Source organism: Ornithodoros turicata, chromosome 6, assembly GCF_037126465.1.
Source record: "Ornithodoros turicata isolate Travis chromosome 6, ASM3712646v1, whole genome shotgun sequence".
Classification (NCBI taxonomy): domain Eukaryota; kingdom Metazoa; phylum Arthropoda; class Arachnida; order Ixodida; family Argasidae; genus Ornithodoros; species Ornithodoros turicata.
In genome coordinates, this window is record NC_088206.1 from 54246912 (window position 1) to 54272930 (window position 26019).

Here is a 26019-nt window from a genome sequence, read left to right on the forward strand (position 1 = left end):
ATTAAAATAAATTGAATTTCTTTAATTGAACTTCAAAATTTCCCAAGTCAACCTAACGTTTTTTTACAGAATTAGAGAGCCCGTAGCGAACTTAGTCAGGTCCACCAAGAAATCCGGTCGATATTGCAAATGGAACTGCCCAAAAAAAGTCCCGAAATTGAGGCTCTAAAGTTTCGGGTATTCAACGGCGCACGAAATCAGACGCAAAGATTCGTGGAGAGGAGGACTTGCTCCTGCCCCCATGAAAGATAGAAGGTAAAAAAAAAACAGGGCGGGAAAAAAGAGGCGGAATCATTTTTGTTTGCCACTTATCAACGTATGGTGGAATGTCACCCGCCTTGTTATCGGCGCGTTTTGTGCTGCACGCTGGTTCGGCGATAAACTGTTCTAGCTTCATGGGGGCAGGAACATGTCCTGCCCTCCGCGCATCTTTGCGACTGATTTGGTGCGCTGTTGAATACCCGAAACTCTGAAGCCTCAACTTCGGGACTTTTTTTGAGCAGTTCCTTTGCAATATCGAGCGGATTTCTTGGTGGTTCTGACTAAGTTCGCTACGGGCTCTCTAATTCTGTAAAAAAAAACGTGAGGTTGACTTGGGAAATTTTGAAGTTCAATTAAAGAAATTCAATTTCTTTTAATTAAAATCAAATGAAAATATTTTTGAAAGATGGCAAATTCAGTTGTCACACAAGTGCCGTTTACCCCGTATTTTGCCGTCGCCCCGTTTTCTTATAAAGTCCGAATGACACGTTTTTTGAAACACCCTGTATACTGTCTCCACCCAATTCCAACTCGGTATTGTGGCCTCAAGACTTTGCGGCATCCGCAAAGTGCCCCAGGACACGTTACACGTACTTATACAGTGCCCAGAACAAGAAGACGCAAGGGAAAGACTGTCCCACGCACTTCAAACACTGGACAGACCATTCTCTTACTGCAAAGTAATGGGAAGATGGCCTACAAGGGAACAAGACATGACGGCACTCAAGGCATTGTGTGTCTACCTAAAAGAATGCGGTATATACTGCCGCTAATAGACATATCATAAGTAGTATAGAGCCGTTACGTACAACAGCCACTTTTTTCTAATCCAGTTGTAGAAATTTCTAATCCACCACCCATTTCTAATCCAGGTCAAGCCAGGTCTAATCCAGGCTCCACCCATTCATGGTGATCCATCCAATTTCTATGTGATTGGCTACCCTTCATTGCCACATCTGCTCACTCGCTCATAAACACCAAATTATCTATTCTATTCAATTCTAAGTTGGCTCATAGGCTTCCAAATCGCTCTTTTTTCTAATCCAGTTCTAGGAATTTCTAATCCACCGCCCATTTCTAATCCAGGTCAAGCCACTTCTAAGTCCTCTGGTTGGTTGGTCACAGCTCCACCCCTTCATCCATCCAATTTCTATGTGATTGGCTACCATTAATTGCCACAACATCTGCTCACTCGCTCGTAGACACCAAAATGATCTATTCTATTCAATTCTAAGTCGGCTCATAGGCTTCCAAAATCGCTCACCTGTCTATTGGTCCGGGGGTGGTCACTTCCATCCATTTCTAAAACCTAGTGATTGGCTTGTTGGCTTCCTGTCATACATGCTCGATAGACTCATTTGTCATTTCCACTCTCTAGTTACTCGGTCACACGCTTTCAACTGCATATTGCTTCATAATTCCAGCTGCAACATAGACAACCGCTCGTGGGTCAATCCCATTCATTTCTAGGCCAGCTCACAATTCCCTCCAAATTGCTTATTGGTCCGGGGCGGCATTCTTTTTTAGCCTGCGTCGACTCTCAGCAATGGTTGGCACACAAAAACATGGTAAATAGTTTTCAATGTTTATTGAGTACATCATGGCAGTCTCGGAGATATTGCAGTTCTCCCTGGGGACACATCCATGCACGCTGTACATCTCCGCTCGCATCCATGGCATTTTTCGCATAAGAACAATGTGGATCACCCAGGCACTCGTCCTTCTCTGTCCATGACCCAGAGGCAAACCGCAGGAGAGAACAGTATGTGACAGAAGCATTAATTCTCTTCCTGCACATCTTCTGAAGAGATGAAAGAACATTATGAGCTTCACTATTTATATCACCCACTTAAACTTACCGTATTCGTAGCTTCCATAAGGATAGGAGTCGACGTCATTGCACAGGTATCTCTTGTCGTCGTATGCCATCAGACTTCTTTTGACATTTCTGATGGTGTACATACACTGCTTCTTTCCAACGATTGATACTTGTTCATTCGATACGCTCGTGTGATTGAACAAGGTATTGTAGTATGTCTCATGGAGGAGGTGCTTGCGTACAATATTCTTTTTGACCCCTTTAGCTCTTGCAATTTGCTTTCCTCCAGCTAATTTGACGGAGTACATTTTAGCTTTCAAACATACTACTTCCTCAATAGGTACACTACCAGTTTCACTTTTGAATGCCCCAAGTCTTCCACGATTCTTTTCACTGTACAGTGGATGATCCCGATCGAAGGAAGACAGATCTAAGTGGTCGTCGGCGATCGCTCGTAACTGATCTTCGTAGTCCTTGCAGAATAGGCCGAGGATCAAAGAATCCGTGTCAAAGTAGCAGGTAATCACCGGACAAGTGAGCTTGCTCAGCAGAGTTTCGTAGTAGAATGAGTACATGGTTAATTTACTGAGTTCTAAAATCGTAAACCCAATCTGGAGCGGGAAATCGCATCGCACTTTTCTTTTGCGCATTTCGTACATGACACAATCTGGGGACAAAATTTCCATCCGCACGCATTCTGCCCGACTCCCGAGGCGACTCGCCGTCTCCTCATCGAAGGCTACTCGAATATCACGCATGTTAAATTTATTTAAAAGTGTTCTCCCAAAGACTGCATTATTTGAGAGTTTGTAGAAGTTTTTTTCGAAAGTCGTACACGAGGCAACGCGTCTGGCAACATTGTCCTCGATGTAGGGACGCAGGAATGGTGCTTGACGAAATTTTAGAATTCGGTGAATTTTTGTCACCCTCATGCCCAATCTACAATAGAGTGCGAGCAACGCGTAATGAACGACGTACTCGACCTTGTCCTTGCACGTGAGCAACAGCTTTTTGCTGTTAGCAGGCTGATACATTAATTCTTCGAGAAGCCCTCGCTGGAATGGCGAGAGCCATTCCTTCGGGACGACTGCCTTCTCGGGAGCCAGGGGGAAGTACCTCGTTAGAGCGTGGATAGATTTTGGATACTCCAAGTCACATACGTACACATACCCCACCTCCGAATCCGTGGGGTGACGCATAAAATCCACGGAGCTAAAATCCTCGACCCATTCGAAATCACCGACAGGGAGGTGCTTTATCATACTAAATCCGTAAAGATTGTTGCAATCTATGTATGATATGTACACCTCCTCTTTATCAGGATCATAGCCGCTACACAGAGGGTTATTGGCACGCAAATGACGCCTGCTCGCCTGACAGAGCCCGCCTCTAACGCCCGATTCGATGGTTCTGTACATTTCCTCATCGGTAATCAATTCCAATTTTGCATTCGTATAATTTAACGCGCATTGCCACGAATAGGATGCCAGAGAAACGCAATGAAGCAATTCCAATCCGCGTGCGCTGTAGCACAGGCGTCGGAAGTGCTGCATTATGTCTGCATGTAAGAGGGCATCCGTTTTCAGGTACAATGTGTTATAATCCCGTAAACTCGAGCACCCAAAATGTTCAAATACATGCACAGCGTACTGGTAGTCCTCTTCGCTTACATCTTCCCCAGTTAGATCATTTCGAAAAGCGGATTTTTCTGGGAGACTCAACTCGTCGTACACTGCAAAAGAACTAAGGTAACTGTAAGGGAACACACCTTTACGAAGCAAAATTTTGTAGTCGTCTCCAAATACCTGCTTCAAGCATTGGAACGCCTCGGCTCCCCCCATGGATTTGACGGTTTCCACGAGGTCCCCCAATGACGAATTTAGGTACTGCATGGTATCTCTGAAGAGGAAGGTACCAATTTCGAACGAACGAATTTTTTCCATGGAGCTGGCCACAATGAAGGGAGGTCGCTTCCACCCGAGAACGTGAAATTCCCGTAACAGTCCAGCCAGATCATAAGACAAATTGTGGACCATGATCGGCAATTTTTCTCTGGTAGTGCACGCGACGTTACAGGGGTTGCACAGTGTCGCGATATAATTTGTCTCACCCGCAGTACAATGCTTCGAATGATCATGATGCCGGACACGAGGTAGGTCTTTCGCGAATTCCCGTTTACAATATGCACAGTGGGTAGCAGCTCTGTGCTTGGCCTGTTGTTCATCGCTCAACACCATTGCAGCGGGGCAGGCGTTCAAGGCAATCATTTCATCACGCATTTCCATGAGTGCCTTCACACACTGCTTTGCCGCATCTTCCCCATGGTGTGTTCTAATGCGCATCACCTTTGAGTCGTGGGTACGCACGAGCACAGCACAGAAGCTAGAGGTAATGTGACGTTGCATGCCAACACCACTGGGTGCGAGTACGCTCTCAGTGTCCAACGCAACGACGTAGTTGTACTGCTGCATGTACTGTATTTTAGTAAACTCTACAAATTTTTTCCCGGCTCGCAAAATTCCAACAGGATTTCGTTCACGTCCGTGCAAAGGCGTCGATGTTTCGCCATGCTCTCTTCCTTCACGAAAGAGCGTGTACAGCGTTCGCATACGAAATGGTTACTTCTTGTTGTCAACAAGCGTTCGAGGGACTTAATTCCAAAAAAATGCTCATCTACCTCCAACAAGTGAATTTTCTTTTCCCATTCTAGTTTTGGGGGTCGCGACACATGTACTCCCTGATCGACGTACGCGTACACGTAGACGGAAATCTTGTTTTGGTTTTCAAATTCGTCAAGATCAGAGAAGGATACAGGGAAGTGACTAGGCCACCAGTACTCTGTTGCATAATTTTCATATTTTTTCCATCGGTTCCTTTCCTGCGGGTGCAAGAGGGCGAGTGTATTGTATTTAAAGCACTCGCCCTCCTTACGCTCTGGTAAAGGGACATTCGTTAACACGTTTCTGCGTTTAGCCAAATTTGTGGGAAGTACCCCATTGCACCCGAATTTTTTAGTTTTCACAGCGGAAATACACATTTGAACTTTTTGGACGTCAGTGGATACAAACCCACTACCCTCGCGCTGGTAATTTTCAATGCGCCCAGGTGGACTCCTGAATCACATCCATCAAAGTATTTGCGATAGCTCCGTCGCTGTGGACTTCGCGAGCAAGCGCCATAAAATGAGCTATGTGTGCGGTTACATCCCCTCGATTTTCTTTCATCATTAGAACGTCAGAACAAATGCAAAACCTAAAGGGTATTCTTTGCGCTCGCAAAATAGCAATTATATTGTGGAGGTGGTTCATTAAATATTGTCGCAAGTCCTCTACTCCCTGATCGTGAACAGATGCCAATAGCACAAACGCTTTGACGATACCTCGAAATGCGCTATCAGTTTGAAAGAAAGGCAGGAAGGAAATGTCCACATAGGGATGTGATCGCTCAACGTGAGCATGCAATGTGCCAGGTGAAATGTCTGGAGAAGATGGTGAATTCTCTTCCAATGGCTCATCATCCCCGATATCATGAGGATCAAAAAAGCAGAACACGCATCTAGGCACTGAAAAAAAAAAGAAGAAACACTAAGAAAACGTGCACCACAGAGCGTGGATGAAAAATACTTACTTTTGAAGCGAGCTCCGCACACTCCCGAAGCGATGCGAAGACTGCTGCCTCTTTACACATCCTCCCCACTTATATAGCGGCGACCTCGCTGCATGCCCCAACATGCACGGGCGCGAGGAGTCCTCATAGCCTAAAAATAAACTTGCTCTGCATGTTCAAGGTCGCAGCTTGCCCTTGGCTTCACGTAATGCTCCGTCCGCCTACACCATTGCCGCACATGAGCGCAAAGTTCTCTCTCATCACATGTCATTCCGATATGCAAGTTGCTACCATGAGCAGGCACACAACCATCCCTTTTTATTCACAGTGGCTGTGGAATTTCAATAATATTACTTAAATGAAACAAATTGCAGTGAAATGCAGATTCATCTCAGACAGGAATTTCAACCCGCAGCATTAAGCCCTCAGATACCAGCATTTCTGCTCGAATAGCAAACTACCTATGACTTCAAAAATTAAAGCTAACAAACTACTGTCAACTGACAAAACATACATTTCTCCTATCAGATAATTATTGCATAATGCTACATACAGTCGCATTGTCCCTGCGTAAAGAAACCACAGGACAAGGGTACACAAAATTCACTTAAGCGATGAGGGAAAAGGCTTAAGACCTCAGGTCACCACACATCGCCACGCGGCTAGCTCAACATGACACCAACAACATACTAGAGGCGGGTAAAATCGTAACACTGCTAAACAAGCCCAGACATGCCCGATGACATCACAAACCACGAAAAAAGCAAGCACGCGCGCGCACACACGCAGCTCAGGAATGCACAAGGAGAGGTGCTTTATTGGAATTTCTACTCCTGGCTCAGACACCAACATTTCTGCTCAAATACCCATAACTGCAAGATTAAGTACTGCTTACTTCATTGAGCACCCAACAAAATCAAACAAACAAACAAAAACAAACAAACTCACTTTCCGTGATAGAACACTATTCAGCTTTACCAAGTGATTTTCTTCTGCTTTAGCAGTGAAAGAAAAAAAGAGCCATGAAAAATTACACGTACTTTTGCTTGAATAGCTATAACTGCAAAAAAAAAAGAAAGAAACCGAAGCACATGCTAATAAACGGAGAAAAAGGCACTCATGTCTGGTATCTGATAGTGCCACATACACAGACGCATTGTCGCAAAGAAAGCACAGGACAGGGATACACAAATTTCCTTAGCGATGAGGGAAAAGGCTTAAGACCTCAGGAATAATCGCAGAGTCACCACATCGCTACGCGGCTAGCACAAGATACACAACAAGATACTAGCGGCGGGTAAAATTGCAACACTGCTAAACAAGCCCCAACATGCCATGATGACGTCACAAACCAGAAAAAAGCACACGCGCGCGCGCACACAGCAGCTCAGGAATGCACAAGGAGAGGTGCTTTATTGGAATTTCTACTCCTGGCTCAGACACCAACATTTCTGCTCAAATACCCATAACTGCAAGATTAAGCACTGCTTACTTCATCGAGCACCCAACAAAATCTAACAAACAAACACAAAACAAACAAACCCACTTTCCGTGATAGAACACTATTCAGCTTTACCAAGTGATTTTCTTCTGCTTTAGCAGTGAAAGAAAAAAAGAGCCATGAAAAATTACACGTACTTTTGCTTGAATAGCTATAACTGCAAAAAAAAAAGAAAGAAACCGAAGCACATGCTAATAAACGGAGAAAAAGGCACCCATTTCTGCTATCAGATAATTATTGCATAATGCTACATACACAGTCGCATTGTCCCTGTGTAAAGAAAGCACAGGACAAGGGTACACAAATCGAATTGGGAAAATCACTTCTACTCGCGCAGCATAATACGATATACGCTGTTTTTTTTGTTTTTTTACGGGCGAAAATTGCAATAAGAAGCCACTGCTATGCAAGTGCAACAACCCTCATTTTTAAACCAACATTTCATGCAATACCACATAAATTTATCACTCGAGTCACACGAAAAGGCATACACAATGTACTTACTGGTTAAGTGGGGTCACAGTTGCACACACACAACACAGACACAACGAGCGACAGTGAAAAATAAGAAATTACACACACTTCTGCTCGAATAGCAAAGTGTCAAGCATGACAAAACACATTTTCTACCACCAGAAAATTATTAAACAGAATAATACAATATTCGCAAAAATTAAGCTTGTGTGGCAAACACACGACCTGAGGAACACACCCATTCACATCTGCTTCCTGAATTTGTTATACAGGCGTGAGCGATTCGATAAGAATAGAAAGCACGCTGCTTGGAGAAAGCATATGTCATGTGCAGCGCGGTCTACTCTATTGAAAATACGATAAACCTCATTTTTCAAAAAAAAAAAAAATCACAGTCGGCATAATATACGGCAATATCGGCAATATCACTGAAGTCAAACACATTGAACTTACTTGTCAAGTGGGGTCCCAGCTGCACAAGCGCGCACGCACACTCACACATTTTTAGTGTCTCACAACGAGTAAAAACCCAAGGTCTATTCACAGCCACATAAATTCATATTATTCCTCACGTCAATAATTATCCAGCCATCGTCAAAACGGGGAACACGCATATGCCAATGCGAAACAATAGGCCTTCGCGCCGGATGTAATACGATATCGCCAGTCGACCGTCCCAAAGCAAAAAAGAAACACAGCATCTCAGGAATGCATGTTGCCTATACATCCAAGAACAGCGTGCAGCAATTATAACACAGAATGAGATTCATTTCTTTGTACTTTTGTTTGCTTGCATATAAATATTTCACAAGAAATATTACAGAGTGTAAAAGGAGAACAGCATTCGCTACACCCTGTAGCTCTTATCATTTTTAAACAAACCAGTTTTCATAACCACACTACCATTCACTAAATAGGGGAGTCACTAATGATTCAAATAAGATAAAATATCATTCCATCATCATTGATTGCAAACTTCACGCAAGAATAAGCAAGTGCTGCGCGTCGTATTTTTCTTATAAGAAACACGAAATCTCGCCGCGTTAAACACAAACAGCAACGATTTTTTTTGTATTTTGTATTTATTTTTGTCACCTTAACAGCAGCAGATCAGAAATTTTTAATTTTTGATGGCTCGCACAAAGTAATGAGCTGCTGGAAACGACAAAAATAAATACAAAATACAAAAAATCGTTGCTATTTGTGTTTAACGCGGCGAGATTTCGTGTTTCTTATAAGAAAAATACGACGCGCAGCACTTGCTTATTCTTGCGTGAAGTTTGCAATCAATGATGATGGAATGATATTTTATCTTATTTGAATCATTAGTGACTCCCCTATTTAGTGAATGGTAGTGTGGTTATGAAAACTGGTTTGTTTAAAAATGATAAGAGCTACAGGGTGTAGCGAATGCTGTTCTCCTTTTACACTCTGTAATATTTCTTGTGAAATATTTATATGCAAGCAAACAAAAGTACAAAGAAATGAATCTCATTCTGTGTTATAATTGCTGCACGCTGTTCTTGGATATATAGGCAACATGCATTCCTGAGATGCTGTGTTTCTTTTTTGCTTTGGGACGGTCGACTGGCGATATCGTATTACATCCGGCGCGAAGGCCTATTGTTTCGCATTGGCATATGCGTGTTCCCCGTTTTGACGATGGCTGGATAATTATTGACGTGAGGAATAATATGAATTTATGTGGCTGTAAATAGACCTTGGGTTTTTACTCGTTGTGAGACACTAAAAATGTGTGAGTGTGCGTGCGCGCTTGTGCAGCTGGGACCCCACTTGACAAGTAAGTTCAATGTGTTTGACTTCAGTGATATTGCCGATATTGCCGTATATTATGCCGACTGTGATTTTTTTTTTTTTTTTGAAAAATGAGGTTTATCGTATTTTCAATAGAGTAGACCGCGCTGCACATGACATATGCTTTCTCCAAGCAGCGTGCTTTCTATTCTTATCGAATCGCTCACGCCTGTATAACAAATTCAGGAAGCAGATGTGAATGGGTGTGTTCCTCAGGTCGTGTGTTTGCCACACAAGCTTAATTTTTGCGAATATTGTATTATTCTGTTTAATAATTTTCTGGTGGTAGAAAATGTGTTTTGTCATGCTTGACACTTTGCTATTCGAGCAGAAGTGTGTGTAATTTCTTATTTTTCACTGTCGCTCGTTGTGTCTGTGTTGTGTGTGTGCAACTGTGACCCCACTTAACCAGTAAGTACATTGTGTATGCCTTTTCGTGTGACTCGAGTGATAAATTTATGTGGTATTGCATGAAATGTTGGTTTAAAAATGAGGGTTGTTGCACTTGCATAGCAGTGGCTTCTTATTGCAATTTTCGCCCGTAAAAAAAACAAAAAAAACAGCGTATATCGTATTATGCTGCGCGAGTAGAAGTGATTTTCCCAATTCGATTTGTGTACCCTTGTCCTGTGCTTTCTTTACACAGGGACAATGCGACTGTGTATGTAGCATTATGCAATAATTATCTGATAGCAGAAATGGGTGCCTTTTTCTCCGTTTATTAGCATGTGCTTCGGTTTCTTTCTTTTTTTTTTTGCAGTTATAGCTATTCAAGCAAAAGTACGTGTAATTTTTCATGGCTCTTTTTTTCTTTCACTGCTAAAGCAGAAGAAAATCACTTGGTAAAGCTGAATAGTGTTCTATCACGGAAAGTGGGTTTGTTTGTTTTGTGTTTGTTTGTTAGATTTTGTTGGGTGCTCGATGAAGTAAGCAGTGCTTAATCTTGCAGTTATGGGTATTTGAGCAGAAATGTTGGTGTCTGAGCCAGGAGTAGAAATTCCAATAAAGCACCTCTCCTTGTGCATTCCTGAGCTGCTGTGTGCGCGCGCGCGTGTGCTTTTTTTCTTGGTTTGTGACGTCATCGTGGCATGTTGGGGCTTGTTTAGCAGTGTTGCAATTTTACCCGCCGCTAGTATGTTGTTGGTGTCATGTTGAGCTAGCCGCGTGGCGATGTGTGGTGACCTGAGGTCTTAAGCCTTTTCCCTCATCGCTTAAGTGAATTTGTGTACCCTTGTCCTGTGGTTTCTTTGCGACAATGCGTCTGTGTATGTGGCACTATCAGATACCAGACATGAGTGCCTTTTTCTCCGTTTATTAGCATGTGCTTCGGTTTCTTTCTTTTTTTTTGCAGTTATAGCTATTCAAGCAAAAGTACGTGTAATTTTTCATGGCTCTTTTTTTCTTTCACTGCTAAAGCAGAAGAAAATCACTTGGTAAAGCTGAATAGTGTTCTATCACGGAAAGTGAGTTTGTTTGTTTTTGTTTGTTTGTTTGATTTTGTTGGGTGCTCAATGAAGTAAGCAGTACTTAATCTTGCAGTTATGGGTATTTGAGCAGAAATGTTGGTGTCTGAGCCAGGAGTAGAAATTCCAATAAAGCACCTCTCCTTGTGCATTCCTGAGCTGCTGTGTGCGCGCGCGTGTGTGCTTTTTTCTTGGTTTGTGATGTCATCGTGGCATGTCTGGACTTGTTTAGCAGTGTTGCAGTTCTTCCCGCTTCTAGTATGTTGTTGGTGTCATGTTGAGCTAGCCGCGTGGCGATGTGTGGTGACCTGAGGTCTTAAGCCTTTTCCCTCATCGCTTAAGTGAATTTGTGTACCCTTGTCCTGTGGTTTCTTTACGCAGGGACAATGCGACTGTATGTAGCATTATGCAATAATTATCTGATAGGAGAAATGTATGTTTTGTCAGTTGACAGTAGTTTGTTAGCTTTAATTTTTGAAGTCATAGGTAGTTTGCTATTCGAGCAGAAATGCTGGTATCTGAGGGCTTAATGCTGCGGGTTGAAATTCCTGTCTGAGATGAATCTGCATTTCACTGCAATTTGTTTCATTTAAGTAATATTATTGAAATTCCACAGCCACTGTGAATAAAAAGGGATGGTTGTGTGCCTGCTCATGGTAGCAACCTGCATATCGGAATGACATGTGATGAGAGAGAACTTTGCGCTCATGTGCGGCAATGGTGTAGGCGGACGGAGCATTACGTGAAGCCAAGGGCAAGCTGCGACCTTGAACATGCAGAGCAAGTTTATTTTTAGGCTATGAGGACTCCTCGCGCCCGTGCATGTTGGGGCATGCAGCGAGGTCGCCGCTATATAAGTGAGGAGGATGTGTAAAGAGGCAGCAGTCTTCGCATCGCTTCGGGAGTGTGCGGAGCTCGCTTCAAAAGTAAGTATTTTTCATCCACGCTCTGTGGTGCACGTTTTCTTAGTGTTTCTTCTTTTTTTTTCAGTGCCTAGATGCGTGTTCTGCTTTTTTGATCCTCATGATATCGGGGATGATGAGCCATTGGAAGAGAATTCACCATCTTCTCCAGACATTTCACCTGGCACATTGCATGCTCATGTTGAGCGATCACATCCCTATGTGGACATTTCCTTCCTGCCTTTCTTTCAAACTGATAGCGCATTTCGAGGTATCGTCAAAGCGTTTGTGCTATTGGCATCTGTTCACGATCAGGGAGTAGAGGACTTGCGACAATATTTAATGAACCACCTCCACAACATAATTGCTATTTTGCGAGCACAAAGAATACCCTTTAGGTTTTGCATTTGTTCTGACGTTCTAATGATGAAAGAAAATCGAGGGGATGTAACCGCACACATAGCTCATTTTATGGCGCTTGCTCGCGAAGTCCACAGCGACGGAGCTATCGCAAATACTTTGATGGATGTGATTCAGGAGTCCACCTGGCGCATTGAAAATTACCAGCGCGAGGGTAGTGGGTTTGTATCCATTGACGTCCAAAAAGTTCAAATGTGTATTTCCGCTGTGCAAACTAAAAAATTCGGGTGCAATGGGGTACTTCCCACGAATCTGGCTAAACGCAGAAACGTGTTAACGAATGTCCCTTTACCAGAGCGTAAGGAGGGCGAGTGCTTTAAATACAATACACTTGCCCTCTTGCACCCGCAGGAAAGGAACCGATGGAAAAAATATGAAAATTATGCAACAGAGTACTGGTGGCCTAGTCACTTCCCTGTATCCTTCTCTGATCTTGACGAATTCGAAAACCAAAACAAGATTTCCGTCTACGTGTACGCGTACGTCGATCAGGGAGTACATGTGTCGCGACCCCCAAAACTAGAATGGGAAAAGAAAATTCACTTGTTGGAGGTAGATGAGCATTTTTTTGGAATTAAGTCCCTCGAACGCTTGTTGACAACAAGAATTGACCATTTCGTATGCGAACGCTGTACACGCTCTTTCGTGAAGGAAGAGAGCATGGCGAAACATCGACGCCTTTGCACGGACGTGAACGAAATCCTGTTGGAATTTTGCGAGCCGGGAAAAAAATTTGTAGAGTTTACTAAAATACAGTACATGCAGCAGTACAACTACGTCGTTGCGTTGGACACTGAGAGCGTACTCGCACCCAGTGGTGTTGGCATGCAACGTCACATTACCTCTAGCTTCTGTGCTGTGCTCGTGCGTACCCACGACTCAAAGGTGATGCGTATTAGAACACACCATGGGGAAGATGCGGCAAAGCAGTGTGTGAAGGCACTCATGGAAATGCGTGATGAAATGATTGCCTTGAACGCCTGCCCCGCTGCAATGGTGTTGAGCGATGAACAACAGGCCAAGCACAGAGCTGCTACCCACTGTGCATATTGTAAACGGGAATTCGCGAAAGACCTACCTCGTGTCCGGCATCATGATCATTCGAAGCATTGTACTGCGGGTGAGACAAATTATATCGCGACACTGTGCAACCCCTGTAACGTCGCGTGCACTACCAGAGAAAAATTGCCGATCATGGTCCACAATTTGTCTTATGATCTGGCTGGACTGTTACGGGAATTTCACGTTCTCGGGTGGAAGCGACCTCCCTTCATTGTGGCCAGCTCCATGGAAAAAATTCGTTCGTTCGAAATTGGTACCTTCCTCTTCAGAGATACCATGCAGTACCTAAATTCGTCATTGGGGGACCTCGTGGAAACCGTCAAATCCATGGGGGGAGCCGAGGCATTCCAATGCTTGAAGCAGGTATTTGGAAAGGACTACGAAATTTTACTTCGTAAAGGTGTATTCCCGTACAGCTATGTCAGTTCTTTTGCAGTTTACGATGAATTAAATCTCCCAGAAAAATCCGCTTTTCGAAATGATCTAACTGGGGAAGATGTAAGCGATGAGGACTACCAGTACGCTGTGCATGTATTTGAACATTTTGGGTGCTCGAGTTTACGGGATTATAACACATTGTACCTGAAAACGGATGCCCTCTTACATGCAGACATAATGCAGCACTTCCGTCGCCTGTGCTACAGCGCACGCGGATTGGAATTGCTTCATTGCGTTTCTCTGGCATCCTATTCGTGGCAATGCGCGTTAAATTATACGAATGCAAAATTGGAATTGATTACCGATGAGGAAATGTACAGAACCATCGAATCGGGCGTTAGAGGCGGGCTCTGTCAGGCGAGCAGGCGTCATTTGCGTGCCAATAACCCTCTGTGTAGCGGCTATGATTCTGATAAAGAGGAGGTGTACATATCATACATAGATTGCAACAATCTTTACGGATTTAGTATGATAAAGCACCTCCCTGTCGGTGATTTCGAATGGGTCGAGGATTTTAGCTCCGTGGATTTTATGCGTCACCCCACGGATTCGGAGGTGGGGTATGTGTACGTATGTGACTTGGAGTATCCAAAATCTATCCACGCTCTAACGAGGTATTTCCCCCTGGCTCCCGAGAAGGCAGTTGTCCCGAAGGAATGGCTCTCGCCATTCCAGCGAGGGCTTCTCGAAGAATTAGTGTATCAGCCTGCTAACAGCAAAAAGCTGTTGCTCACGTGCAAGGACAAGGTCGAATACGTCGTTCATTACGCGTTGCTCGCACTCTATTGTAGATTGGGCATGAGGGTGACAAAAATTCACCGAATTCTAAAATTTCGTCAAGCACCATTCCTGCGTCCCTACATCGAGGACAATGTTGCCAGACGCGTTGCCTCGTGTACGACTTTCGAAAGAAACTTCTACAAACTCTCAAATAATGCAGTCTTTGGGAGAACACTTTTAAATAAATTTAACATGCGTGATATTCGAGTAGCCTTCGATGAGGAGACGGCGAGTCGCCTCGGGAGTCGGGCAGAATGCGTGCGGATGGAAATTTTGTCCCCAGATTGTGTCATGTACGAAATGCGCAAAAGAAAAGTGCGATGCGATTTCCCGCTCCAGATTGGGTTTACGATTTTAGAACTCAGTAAATTAACCATGTACTCATTCTACTACGAAACTCTGCTGAGCAAGCTCACTTGTCCGGTGATTACCTGCTACTTTGACACGGATTCTTTGATCCTCGGCCTATTCTGCAAGGACTACGAAGATCAGTTACGAGCGATCGCCGACGACCACTTAGATCTGTCTTCCTTCGATCGGGATCATCCACTGTACAGTGAAAAGAATCGTGGAAGACTTGGGGCATTCAAAAGTGAAACTGGTAGTGTACCTATTGAGGAAGTAGTATGTTTGAAAGCTAAAATGTATTCCGTCAAATTAGCTGGAGGAAAGCAAATTGCAAGAGCTAAAGGGGTCAAAAAGAATATTGTACGCAAGCACCTCCTCCATGAGACATACTACAATACCTTGTTCAATCACACGAGCGTATCGAATGAACAAGTATCAATCGTTGGAAAGAAGCAGTGTATGTACACCATCAGAAATGTCAAAAGAAGTCTGATGGTATACGACGACAAGAGATACCTGTGCAATGACGTCGACTCCTATCCTTATGGAAGCTACGAATACGGTAAGTTTAAGTGGGTGATATAAATAGTGAAGCTCATAATGTTCTTTCATCTCTTCAGAAGATGTGCAGGAAGAGAATTAATGCTTCTGTCACGTACTGTTCTCTCCTGCGGTTTGCCTCTGGGTCATGGACAGAGAAGGACGAGTGCCTGGGTGATCCACATTGTTCTTATGCGAAAAATGCCATGGATGCGAGCGGAGATGTACAGCGTGCATGGATGTGTCCCCAGGGAGAACTGCAATATCTCCGAGACTGCCATGATGTACTCAATAAACATTGAAAACTATTTACCATGTTTTTGTGTCCCAACCATTGCCGAGAGTCACTCAGGCTAAAAAAGAAGGCCTCCCGGATGACTAAGCAATTCGGGGGGAACTGTGAGCTGACCTAAAAATGAATGGGTTTGATCAATGAGTGGGTTGTCTATCATGCAGCTGGAATTATGAAGCAATATGCGGTTGAAAGCGTGTGACCGCGTAACCTGTGAGTAGGAATGACCAATGAGTCTATCGAACATGTATGGGAGGCAGCCAATAGGATCGTGAGTCAATCACTAGGTTTTAGAAATGAATGAAAGTGACCACCCCCAGACCAATAGACAGGTGAGCGATTTAGAAACCTATGAGCCGACTTAGAATTGAATAGAATAGATCATTTTGGTGTCTACGAGCGAGTGAGCAGATGTTGTGGCAATGAATGGTAGCCAATCATGCAGAAATTGAATGGATGAAGGGGTGGAGCTGTGACCAACCAACTAGAGGGTTTAGAAGTAACTTGACCTGGATTAGAAATGGGCGGTGGATTAGAAATTCCTAGAACTGGATTAGAAAAAAGAGCGATTTGGAAGCCTATGAGCCAACTTAGAATTGAATAGAATAGATAATTTGGTGTTTATGAGCGAGTGAGCAGATGTGGCAATGAAGGGTAGCCAATCACATAGAAATTGGATGGATCACCATGAATGGGTGGAGCCTGGATTAGACCTGGCTTGACCTGGATTAGAAATGGGTGGTGGATTAGAAATTTCTACAACTGGATTAGAAAAAAGTGGCTGTTGTACGTAACGGCTCTATACTACTATCATAAACCTCAAAACAATGAGATGGACCTGCAGGCGCCCTTATGGCAGCCACCCTGCTCCAAGTCTTTCCCCCATTTTTTTTCCAGTTAATTACTACTACTACTTGTGGGTATGGAAAGTAATCTTTAAGGGAGTTCTTGTGAATGAATGTCACATCGTTAGCGAACGGTTTTGCCGCTGCCCGACCACAGGATTACATCAGACTAAAGGGCTGGGGGGGGGGGGCTGAGATTAGGGGGCTTTGCGCTGCAGGGATGGGCAGAAATGCATTTTTTTAGTATTTAAATATAAATACAACATACTTTGTTGAAATGGGTATTTAAATATATTCATAAATACTTTTCAATATGAGTATTTAATTACAAAATATAAATACAGTATTTAAATACTGTAATTACTACCGTAAATACTGTGAGGAAGATGTCATCTGGAACTACAGAAATAACGATGATGATAGCAACAAATCAGCAACGAACAATAGCATTTATGTGCTAGATTATCATGGCGATTTTAAGATGAGAAGTTTCTCGAAGACTGCATCGTTTAGGCATATTCGGTTCGGCCGTACAATCAGATTCGCAAAGGAGAACAGCATCTCCACAGGTGGCGATCAACAAAGGCTCGTATTAAAGGGGCACTAAAATGCAAAAACAACTTGCTCTCAAATGAAAGTGCGTGTGTCAATTAGTGTAATGCAAGCAAAACTAGTCCACACGGCGCTACCGTTTAGAAGGAAAACGCATTGAAAACACAGCCGTCTTGTGCGGCGGTGGTGGTGGTGGTGGTGATGGTGAAAGGGCTTGCCGTTGTCGGCCGTTGTCTTGTGCGGCAACGAATAGGATCCACAGGAGGCATCCAATGAGACAGCAGGAGAAGCGCGCGCTTACCTATCGTGGCCGTGTGGATTTGGAACGGGTCCGATCGTAGTGTTTGGTATATGCGCGGCATGATGCGTACTGTCTCATTTTTCAATACCGATTCACTGAATTGTAGCCCACATCAGTTCTGGCGAATGTTCCGCAGACAACATTTATTTTCATATCCTTCGGACAGCGACGCCAGTTCGCTTCACAACACTGATCTCTATAGTATAGGCTGATCGCGCATAGGGTGCAGGGTGCTCCACAGCGTGGTCAGCGGCCGCCATATTGGTGGGCCCAACGCATTGTGTCGTCTGCATTTAGTTCAAGCGGGGCCGCGCCCGTATTTTTTAAGATTTACTTTAAACTAAGGAGTCATGCCAGTTTGTTGCAGCTTTGAGTACACTTCAAACGGACAGAGAAAGAGGGATAATTTTTCACAGGTAAGCTCTTTATTTTATTTTTTTGGTGGGGGGGGGGGGGATCTGTTTATTCGTATCGCATGCATCTGACAACTCGGACTTGTTTGCATTGCAACTTCGCTGGTGCCATTGCGTACCAAGAAAGTATGTGTGGCTGCTCCTATACACATCTCAAGACCATGTATTTTCTATAAACAATGCGCTTGTGCTTGCAGGTTCCCCTCACAGTCGCTCAGCTGTGCCGAAGAACCGGATGCAGAACCTACGCCAATATGCCAATTTGTTCCACTGTTCTTTTAATCTGTGAGGTACGACGGAAGTAAATAAACTGCTGTGTTAACCTCGTATGTGCAGTCGCTCCTACAGCGTGTGTGATAAGTGCATGTGCATGCTCTTCGTGCACAGCGCTTCGAATTTCTGTAATGAAATACGCTGAAAACTGAACAACTGCAAAGCACTCGTGACAATAACGTTATTTTAAGATTAGAAATGGGGAGTTTCATCGCCAGGGTTCATACTCCACCCCATTGCTGGTGGTGATGTGGTGAATAAAATAATGATCCCCTTCAGAATAAAGGATCGAGGTTGTGTGTTCTGCAATACACAGAGACACTCGTAGAACATAATACGATAACAGAAAAAGTCAAACGAGAACCATACAACACCAAACCACACAATAACGAACGAGAACCGCGGAACACTACACGAAAAACCGAACAGAAACGAAAACAAACAAAAAATGTAAAAACGGAAGTACTTCACAATAACAAACAGTGTGAAACCTTTCTGAGCAAAAAGAATGAATTTTATAGGTTGACATTCACCGAATTCACCTTCATGCGTATGCTCCCTGTGCATCCGGAATACAGGCAGCGGAGAAGAAAAAGAAGGCAATTTTACCATTAAAAACTAGAGGAACACGGCTGAAGCACGTTTGGAATACATCAGCACACTGATTCCTAATAAAGATGCGTGCTAATCAGCAATGAGGAGCGTTTAAAGTGGAATAAATACTCCAAATCAAATCGCTTCCCATTGTTTCCTATGGGAGCAGTCGGCGCCAGTGGGCCCTCCAACATGGCGGCCGGTTGCTGCACCTCTCTCCCACGCGCCCCTCTCCCATGCGCGATACAGCCTTTATACATAGAGATCAGCGCGCACTATGTTTTTCACCGGAGCTTTCTGCATGGCATGGCACGCGCGTGCACGCGCAGCATGAACTAAAACACCGATGCACGAGCTGAAAAGACGTTCACTGCTTGGCGCCGAAGCAAGAAAGCGCCCGGTATAATTTCCATTATATAGTTCCGTCACGGAATCAAAGTTTTGAATTATGATAACAAATTCGAAATTAACATAGCGTGTAACGTAATCTGAAGTCAACTTGTTTTTGCATTTTACTGCCCCTTTTTTAAGTTTTGTGGAGATGCTTCGTATAACAAGGTTATCGGGTAGTCGCAACCGTTGTCCGCAACCACAGTGAAAAACGCGCCATCTAAAATGGTTTGTCGCATGCGCATGCTATCGCAAACACGGCATAACTGCGCCCCAAGCTGGCCCTTCTTCCCGAAAGGTCAAATGCAGGGCAACTTTAAGGTATGAACCAGTATATTCTGAGGAGCATTCAAAGTATTTACAATAATAAATACCCGAACTGGTATTTAAATATAATTATAAATACATTTTTCGAGTCTGTATTTAAGTACAAAATATAAATACACGTATTTATACTCTAAAAAGTATTTTAATTACAATGCATTTAAATACTGCCCATCCCTGCTTTACAGTCAAATTTTCGCAGTCGAGTGGGCCCAAAAGCAAACAACACCAACAACAAATAAATCGCGACTATGACATGGGGTGATTCACCACTGGAGAGCAGTATACACTACTCCACTACACGCGAAACAACAACAACAACTAATAAGTTAATGATAGTGAATGGGGAAATCCGCCACGTAAGGTGCGGCCCGGGCAGGATGAGATGTGTCCTGATGATGAGGTGATGAACGATGCTAAATAGGGTCGATAGTCAGTGGAGTCAGTAAGCCATCAGAACGGTAGGCAAAACCACAGCACACAAAAACACACACACAGCACACAGGTACGCAGGCAGACCATAGGGTAGAGAGGAGACAAGTGTCCCGGAGAAAAATCTTGAAATACTCAAGAACTTGGCGATGGTCAATCTGGTTAGACCAAGGACCGAGAATGGTTGCCAATGTGAATGGTGCGGCCGTGATCGACTGCAGGCGACACTGTAGAGCTGCTCTTTGGGAGGTGTACAGATGGCAGTCGAGGAGCCCATGCTTGGTATCCGCCAAAACAGCCCAGCGAGAGCAGAGCATCGAGTCAGAGCAGCCGATCAGATGTTTGAAAGGGGGGGTGAATGCAACCCCAAGACGAAGCCTGTGTATCAGCGACGCAAAATGGCGAGGCACACGAGAAGGCATGGTGAAGCCAAAGTCAGGGTCCACTTCACGCATCAGAACTCTTGATGGAACGTCCCATTGCGCAAGACCATTGCGCATGTGCGAGAGGCCTCACCACATCATTTAGGAAGGTTCGCCTGTCGCACGCTTGATCGGGAATGATACGCAGCTGCTGCAGCCTCGTCAGCCTCTTCATTGCCGCGGATGCCGCAGTGTGCAAGAACCCACTGGAAGTAGATAGAGTTCCCGCTGATCTCAAGACGGCTTAGTTCCTCCAGTATGTCCACCCCCACAGGCGCAAGTGATCCACGAATACCCCTGTTCGCTATACACTGGAGAGCTGCCTTGGAGTCGCGAAATATTAGATGTGAGCTACGAGAATGAAGTTAAAGTACAAGTACAACGGTTGAGCTCTCCTGCACTGACTGCGCTACGCCGCAAAAAGGAAGCTGAAGAAAAAAAACACATGAAAGAAGCGCCAATGGTCATTGAGATACAGAGTATGACTCTACAGCGTCTGGAGCAAACCGGTAGACAAGAGGAACTCCAAGAACACCAGAAAACATAGACGGTGTTGCACGTGGCTCTGACATGGGCCCAGAATTGCAGACCAGGTTGAATGTCTGTCGGCTAGCAGTACCCAACTGACCACAGTTGCCGCATCTCCGTTTCGTAGAGTTCACATTCTGTTAGGACGTGCTCAATGTTCGCTACGACGCCACATTTGGAGCATAGACTGCTACCACAGTTAGGATTGTCAATCCCGAGCCATTTTTGCAGTCCCGGGATTTCGGGATTTTTTGCAGTCAATCCCGGGACGGGAGTTCGGGATTGTGACGAGTACAGATGGTGCTTCCAAGTATAGTCCTGCGCGGGTCAGAATTATCTAACCCGCGTCCGACTCGTACCCGCAGGTTCAAATCCGCACCCGACACGCAATCCACGTCCCGTTACAAATTGAGATTCGCATCCGCCCGCAGCCCGCATATTTTTTCCAAAAGCTCACCCGCACCGCACCGCTACCGCGGCAACGCGATGAACATTGACCAATAAACCAATATACTCCCTGATGACTGGATGTGTCTGTGTGCATGGTTTCTTGCACGGCATCAGCGCAGGGGGCAAAAAGGTGCATATGCGTGTCGGTTTGTGACTCGAGGCATGATGATACGAAACGTGACATGAACAAAGATGGACACACAGGCACTATTGCACCCTAACGGTGTGAGCGTTTGTTCCGCCCCTGTCAGCGACGTTTTACGTCATATTTCGAGCGACTGCAGTACAGACGCGTAAGAAATTCAGCAACTCGGTGTACTTTGTAATACAATAGTGTTTTTGTAAAATGCGACGACTGCACCCGACCCGATACGCGCACGACACCGAAAACCTACACCCACCACCCGGGTCACCCGCGGGTGCCCGTGGGTCGCGGGCCGTGTAGGACTCTACTTCTAAGTCCATTTACCTCAAGTGACTATATCGGCGTGCTGTGCGCAGTTCATGTGCACTTTGTCAAATCTACCTTTTCCTGAAGGAAAGCACTCGAAAATTCGCAGTGTAACCACATTGGTAAAATAGTGACGGCCAAACGGTTACTTTTTTTTTTCTGCTATGATAATGCCACGCCTTTTTTATTCATCTGCATATCACTGTTGCACGTGAAAAGATGGCGAGTCCCGCCACACTTGAAGTAACAGGAAATATTACTTTATAATTTCCTCAAAAGGTGTAACATTCCACTTGAATAAAGAACAGCAACAAAATAAAAACAAAACAAATAAAAATAACGATTGGAAAGAAACGAACCACTAAACGGTTTATAATACTGTCGCTGCCTGCTTATCGCATCGTACAATGATTAAAGGTACTGTAAAGCAGCGCCGATCAAATGTCATTTAGTGTAGCTATTCGATAGTCGAAGCCACCAGGACAAAAACTGTGCAAGTTTCATTCCAATAGACGGTGCAGTTAATTAGAAAATTACAATTAAATAATACGGGCAACACTGTACCAGGTATTCGAAATGAATCCGTACTTCTGACACATACGGCGGCAACCACATTGCATGCGTATAACACTGGACCCGACATAACAATCCACCACAATCCACCACAAAATCCGCCCCTGCAATCCACACAACGATCCACATCTGAGGATAAACGGATAAGCGAACTGAAATGAAATGCTGAGCCGTTGAAAAAAATGTGTCAGACGTTCAAGAAGCCAGACAGCGTCGGGACTTCTTTGTTCACAGAGGTTCACAGAGAGAGTTTGTTCGTTCGAAAGAGGCCACTGAACAAAAGGAGCGCGCAGGCGCAGCAGAGAAGTAGGGAGAGCCCCCATCGAACAGCGGCCAGCACTGGGTTACTTCGCAAAAACAGGGGTTAACAGGTTAAACTGTCAACAGGGGTTTCAGAATGCATAGGTAAACAGGAAAACTAATAATATGGTTACTAAAATAACGAAGTTCCGATGTCATAGTGTGTAATACCAATTTTCAGTGTTGCCCGCTGTACAGGGGGTTGTTTGACACCAGGCGTCGCACCGCTCCACTACGCCGCTACGCCGCAACTTTCATGGCAAATTAAAAATATTTATAGCGCGTTGTCGGTCGTATGGTTCCGCATATGGTATTTAGAAGCAACAAAGTCTCTAGTCACATAACCGGCATATCATGCTTGTCTACTGCTTTACAGTACCTTTAACACAGGACCAGGGTTTTGATTGATACCGATGTTTGGTTTTTCTGTCATATTTGCTCTCACGAAATCCTGGGATTTTTCAGAAGAAATTCCTGGACTTCAGGACGTCAAAAATTGTCCGGGATCCGGAAATTCGGGATTCGGAATATCCCGATTGACAACCCGATAGTCACAGTATCCGATCCGGTACATGAATTCGGGAGTGAAGGGGCTACATTGAGACAAAGCCTGTGCAGGAGGGACGTAAAATAGTGTGGTAAACGGTCTTGAACTGAGAAAAACAAAGTTGGATCCACCGAATACATGAGAGACCTGTCAGTGATGTCCCGACTCCACTGCTGGCGAGCTAGTGGCTGGATGAGCTCAATCAGAGGTGATCTCCTGTCTCCTCTCACAACCAGAGCGTCTAACCGAACCTGAACAGAAACTGAAAACCGGAACTAAACATTATTTTTAGCTGGAACTGAACCGGAACTGAACCGTAATTACTAGCGCCATCTTGGTGCTCAACCGGAACCGAACCGATCTAAAAACTTCGGTTACCGGTTCGGGATACCGTTACGGTTCGGGTTGGTGTGTGCCTTCCGTTATCTATCCCATCGTCTGGTGGCGACGTCCGTTTTATGCGACATAATGCTCGGGATCTGGCGCTCCATTCCGCAGCGCGGGACATACAAGGCCATGGGTGAAGGAAGTTGTCCTCTCGCAGCCGCTTACAGAAGAAACATGTTTGGTCATTCCTACCTTCGTAAGTTTGCAGCAGCAGTGCGTTGTAACAACATCATGTGGAACATTAAAAACGTAGCCAAAGAACCACTATGTTCAATAAGGCTACATTGCACTGCTGCTGCAAGTGTGCCGCGACAACGCCTCCAGGCTACATTGGACGACATTCACACTTACCTGCTCCGAGCAGGGATGGAAATATCAGCGGAGAAAAGTGCGGCACTCGCCTTCTCCCGCAAATCCATGCAACGATGCCGTCTGCACATTGGGGACAGGCCACTTATAAATGTCCAGCACCACAAATTCCTCGGTGTAACTCTAACCACTAGCCTCTCTTGGAAACGTCACATCGATGGCATGGAGAAGAAAGTTCAGCGCTGGACCGCTGTCATCCGTCACTTCGCTGGAATAAGGTGGGGACGCGATGAGAAGGACCTCCTGATGCTGCATAACGCCTTGATTCGTGCCACAGTCACCTACAGTCTGCCTGTGCTTCACGATCTCCCCAGCACCTCAGCACAGAGGATCCGCGCTATGCTGGCACGGAGCCTACGGGTGTGCCTCGGTGTCCCCCGCGGGGCCGAGACAAGGCTAGTGGTTGCGGAAGCCCGAGACATCCCTTTTGAAGTTCTCCGAAACACAGAAACTGTGCGCCAGTATCTCCGCCTGATTGCACACCATCGCCACCACCCGCTCATCTGGAAACTTCGGCAAGGCGCAGCACGCCAATCCACGGATGTATAATGTCATTCAAATCCCACGTTCCGAAATTCGTGATCAGCCCCGCCGCTGAAAGCACGGCCCCGTGGACACTTCCGTCGCCAAGCGTCACCGCCTCTGTCCCAGGGATCACGGACAACAAAAGGAGCTACCCCGACCTCGTACTACAGCAACTGACTACGGATTTCATCGGCACCGCATATGATGGGTTCTGCACGGTCTTCACGGATGGCTCCTCAACGACTCAAACTTCGTCATCCTCATCTTTTGTGGTACCCTCGATACCGCTCACCCGGGGTTGCCGGTTGTCCGATCGCACCTCTTCGACCTCAGCCGAGCTGTACGGAATCCTGCTGTTCTTACAATATGCGGCCACCTGCGATCCACGGCGATGGGTAGTCTGTACGGACTCCTAGTCAGCTCTTCGATGCCTGAGAACCTCAGGTCTCCGCGGCTCACTGGCCACACTTGTGATAAACATTCTACGCCTACTGAAGTCTATAACTGCCCACGGCCACACCATCGCTTTTCAATGGATTCCGGGTCATTGCGGAATCTCTGGCAATCACGTTGCCGACGCTGCCGCAGCGGCCGCTCACCACCAGGGCAAGTGTGTCCCGATTGTTCTCCCAAGGGGGGACAGACGGTCCCTTCTTCGTGACTGGGCTGCCTCCTCATCCGTCGAACAATGGCGTTGGGATGTCCTGGCCAGTACCATACTGGGAATTGTAGACCCAACATTCTCGTGTCGCTTACCGACATCTCTACCGCGCGTCATTAAGTTCCTCCTACATCGCTTACGGCTGAATGTTGCCTTTTCGCCGTACTACCGGTACCAGATAGGGTGTGCCAGTAGTCCCTTGTGCCCGGAGTGTGGTGTGCCAGCGACCGCGGACCATGTGATCATTGCATGTGCCACTTACAGGAGAGAGCGTCACTTGTTGCCAAACGACCTTGCGCGGATTGACAGCCGACCCCTTGACCTCAGACTCATTTTGGGACCATGGGACACACGAAAGCAGATGTCCGTCTTACGACCCTTCATCAAATTCCTGCAAACTACCGGCCTCATCGACTCTCTCTAAAACCCTGTCAGCGTCGTCAGCATCATCCTCATCACCATCCTCTCATTTTCCCCCAATAGCAATGGGGTAGCATTCTGCTCAATGAGCGGAAGTCATCCCCATATCATCGTCATCATGTATTTCTCTCTCTCTCTCTCTCTCTTGCTTTTGGGCCCACTCCACTCCAAACATTTTACTCTTTAGTGCAAAGCCCCATATATAATAGTTAACTGTCTCCTACCACTTTCAGCCTCGTCGTGTCGGTTACAGACACAGCGACTCCGTCATAACGGCACTCGGAAGTTTCAAGAGGACGCTGTCCGACTGAACGACCATCTCCGGTCTCTCGACCCGTCGATGGATTTTGTTGCCACACACCACTGCTCGCGTCAAGAAACGTCCATTCTACACCGACTACGCCTTAATGCCGCCAGGACCCTCTACTTCTCTGTAAAATGGGTCTTGTCCAGTCGCCCAAATGCCACACTTGCGCTGTTGAAGCTGATGTTCCACACCTTCTCCTCGACTGTCACAGATTCGACACCCCTCGAGCCACGC

The 26019-nt window shown here is 45.4% G+C and overlaps 1 protein-coding gene and 1 long non-coding RNA gene across 3 annotated transcripts; one reads left to right on the plus strand and one right to left on the minus strand.

Annotated features, from left to right (window-relative positions):
- Positions 1-1834: 1834 nt before the first annotated feature.
- Positions 1835-2372, minus strand: LOC135398065 (uncharacterized). Its single transcript, XR_010423980.1, has 2 exons — positions 2121-2372; positions 1835-2062 (listed from the first exon to the last, which is right to left on the minus strand). It is a non-coding gene; the product is annotated as an uncharacterized LOC135398065 (long non-coding RNA).
- Positions 2373-11687: 9315 nt separating this feature from the next.
- LOC135396728 (uncharacterized) lies at positions 11688-15737 on the plus strand. 2 transcript variants are annotated; one of them, XM_064627865.1, is made up of 3 exons: positions 11688-11865; positions 11930-15451; positions 15510-15737. In XM_064627865.1, coding segments are annotated over exons 1-3 (3546 nt in total). In that variant the 5' UTR covers positions 11688-11864; the 3' UTR covers positions 15533-15737. The 2 variants fall into 2 exon arrangements, with proteins under 2 accessions (XP_064483935.1, XP_064483936.1); XM_064627866.1 differs by having other exon boundaries at positions 11859-15451.
- The last annotated feature ends 10282 nt before the right edge of the window (positions 15738-26019 follow it).

What these genes read in the sequence shown, in the direction of transcription:
- LOC135396728 (XM_064627865.1), top strand. An exon ending in TTATGGAAGCTACGAATACG is followed by an intron (nt 15,452 to 15,509) that starts GTAAGTTTAAGT and finishes TCATCTCTTCAG; the next exon opens with AAGATGTGCAGGAAGAGAAT.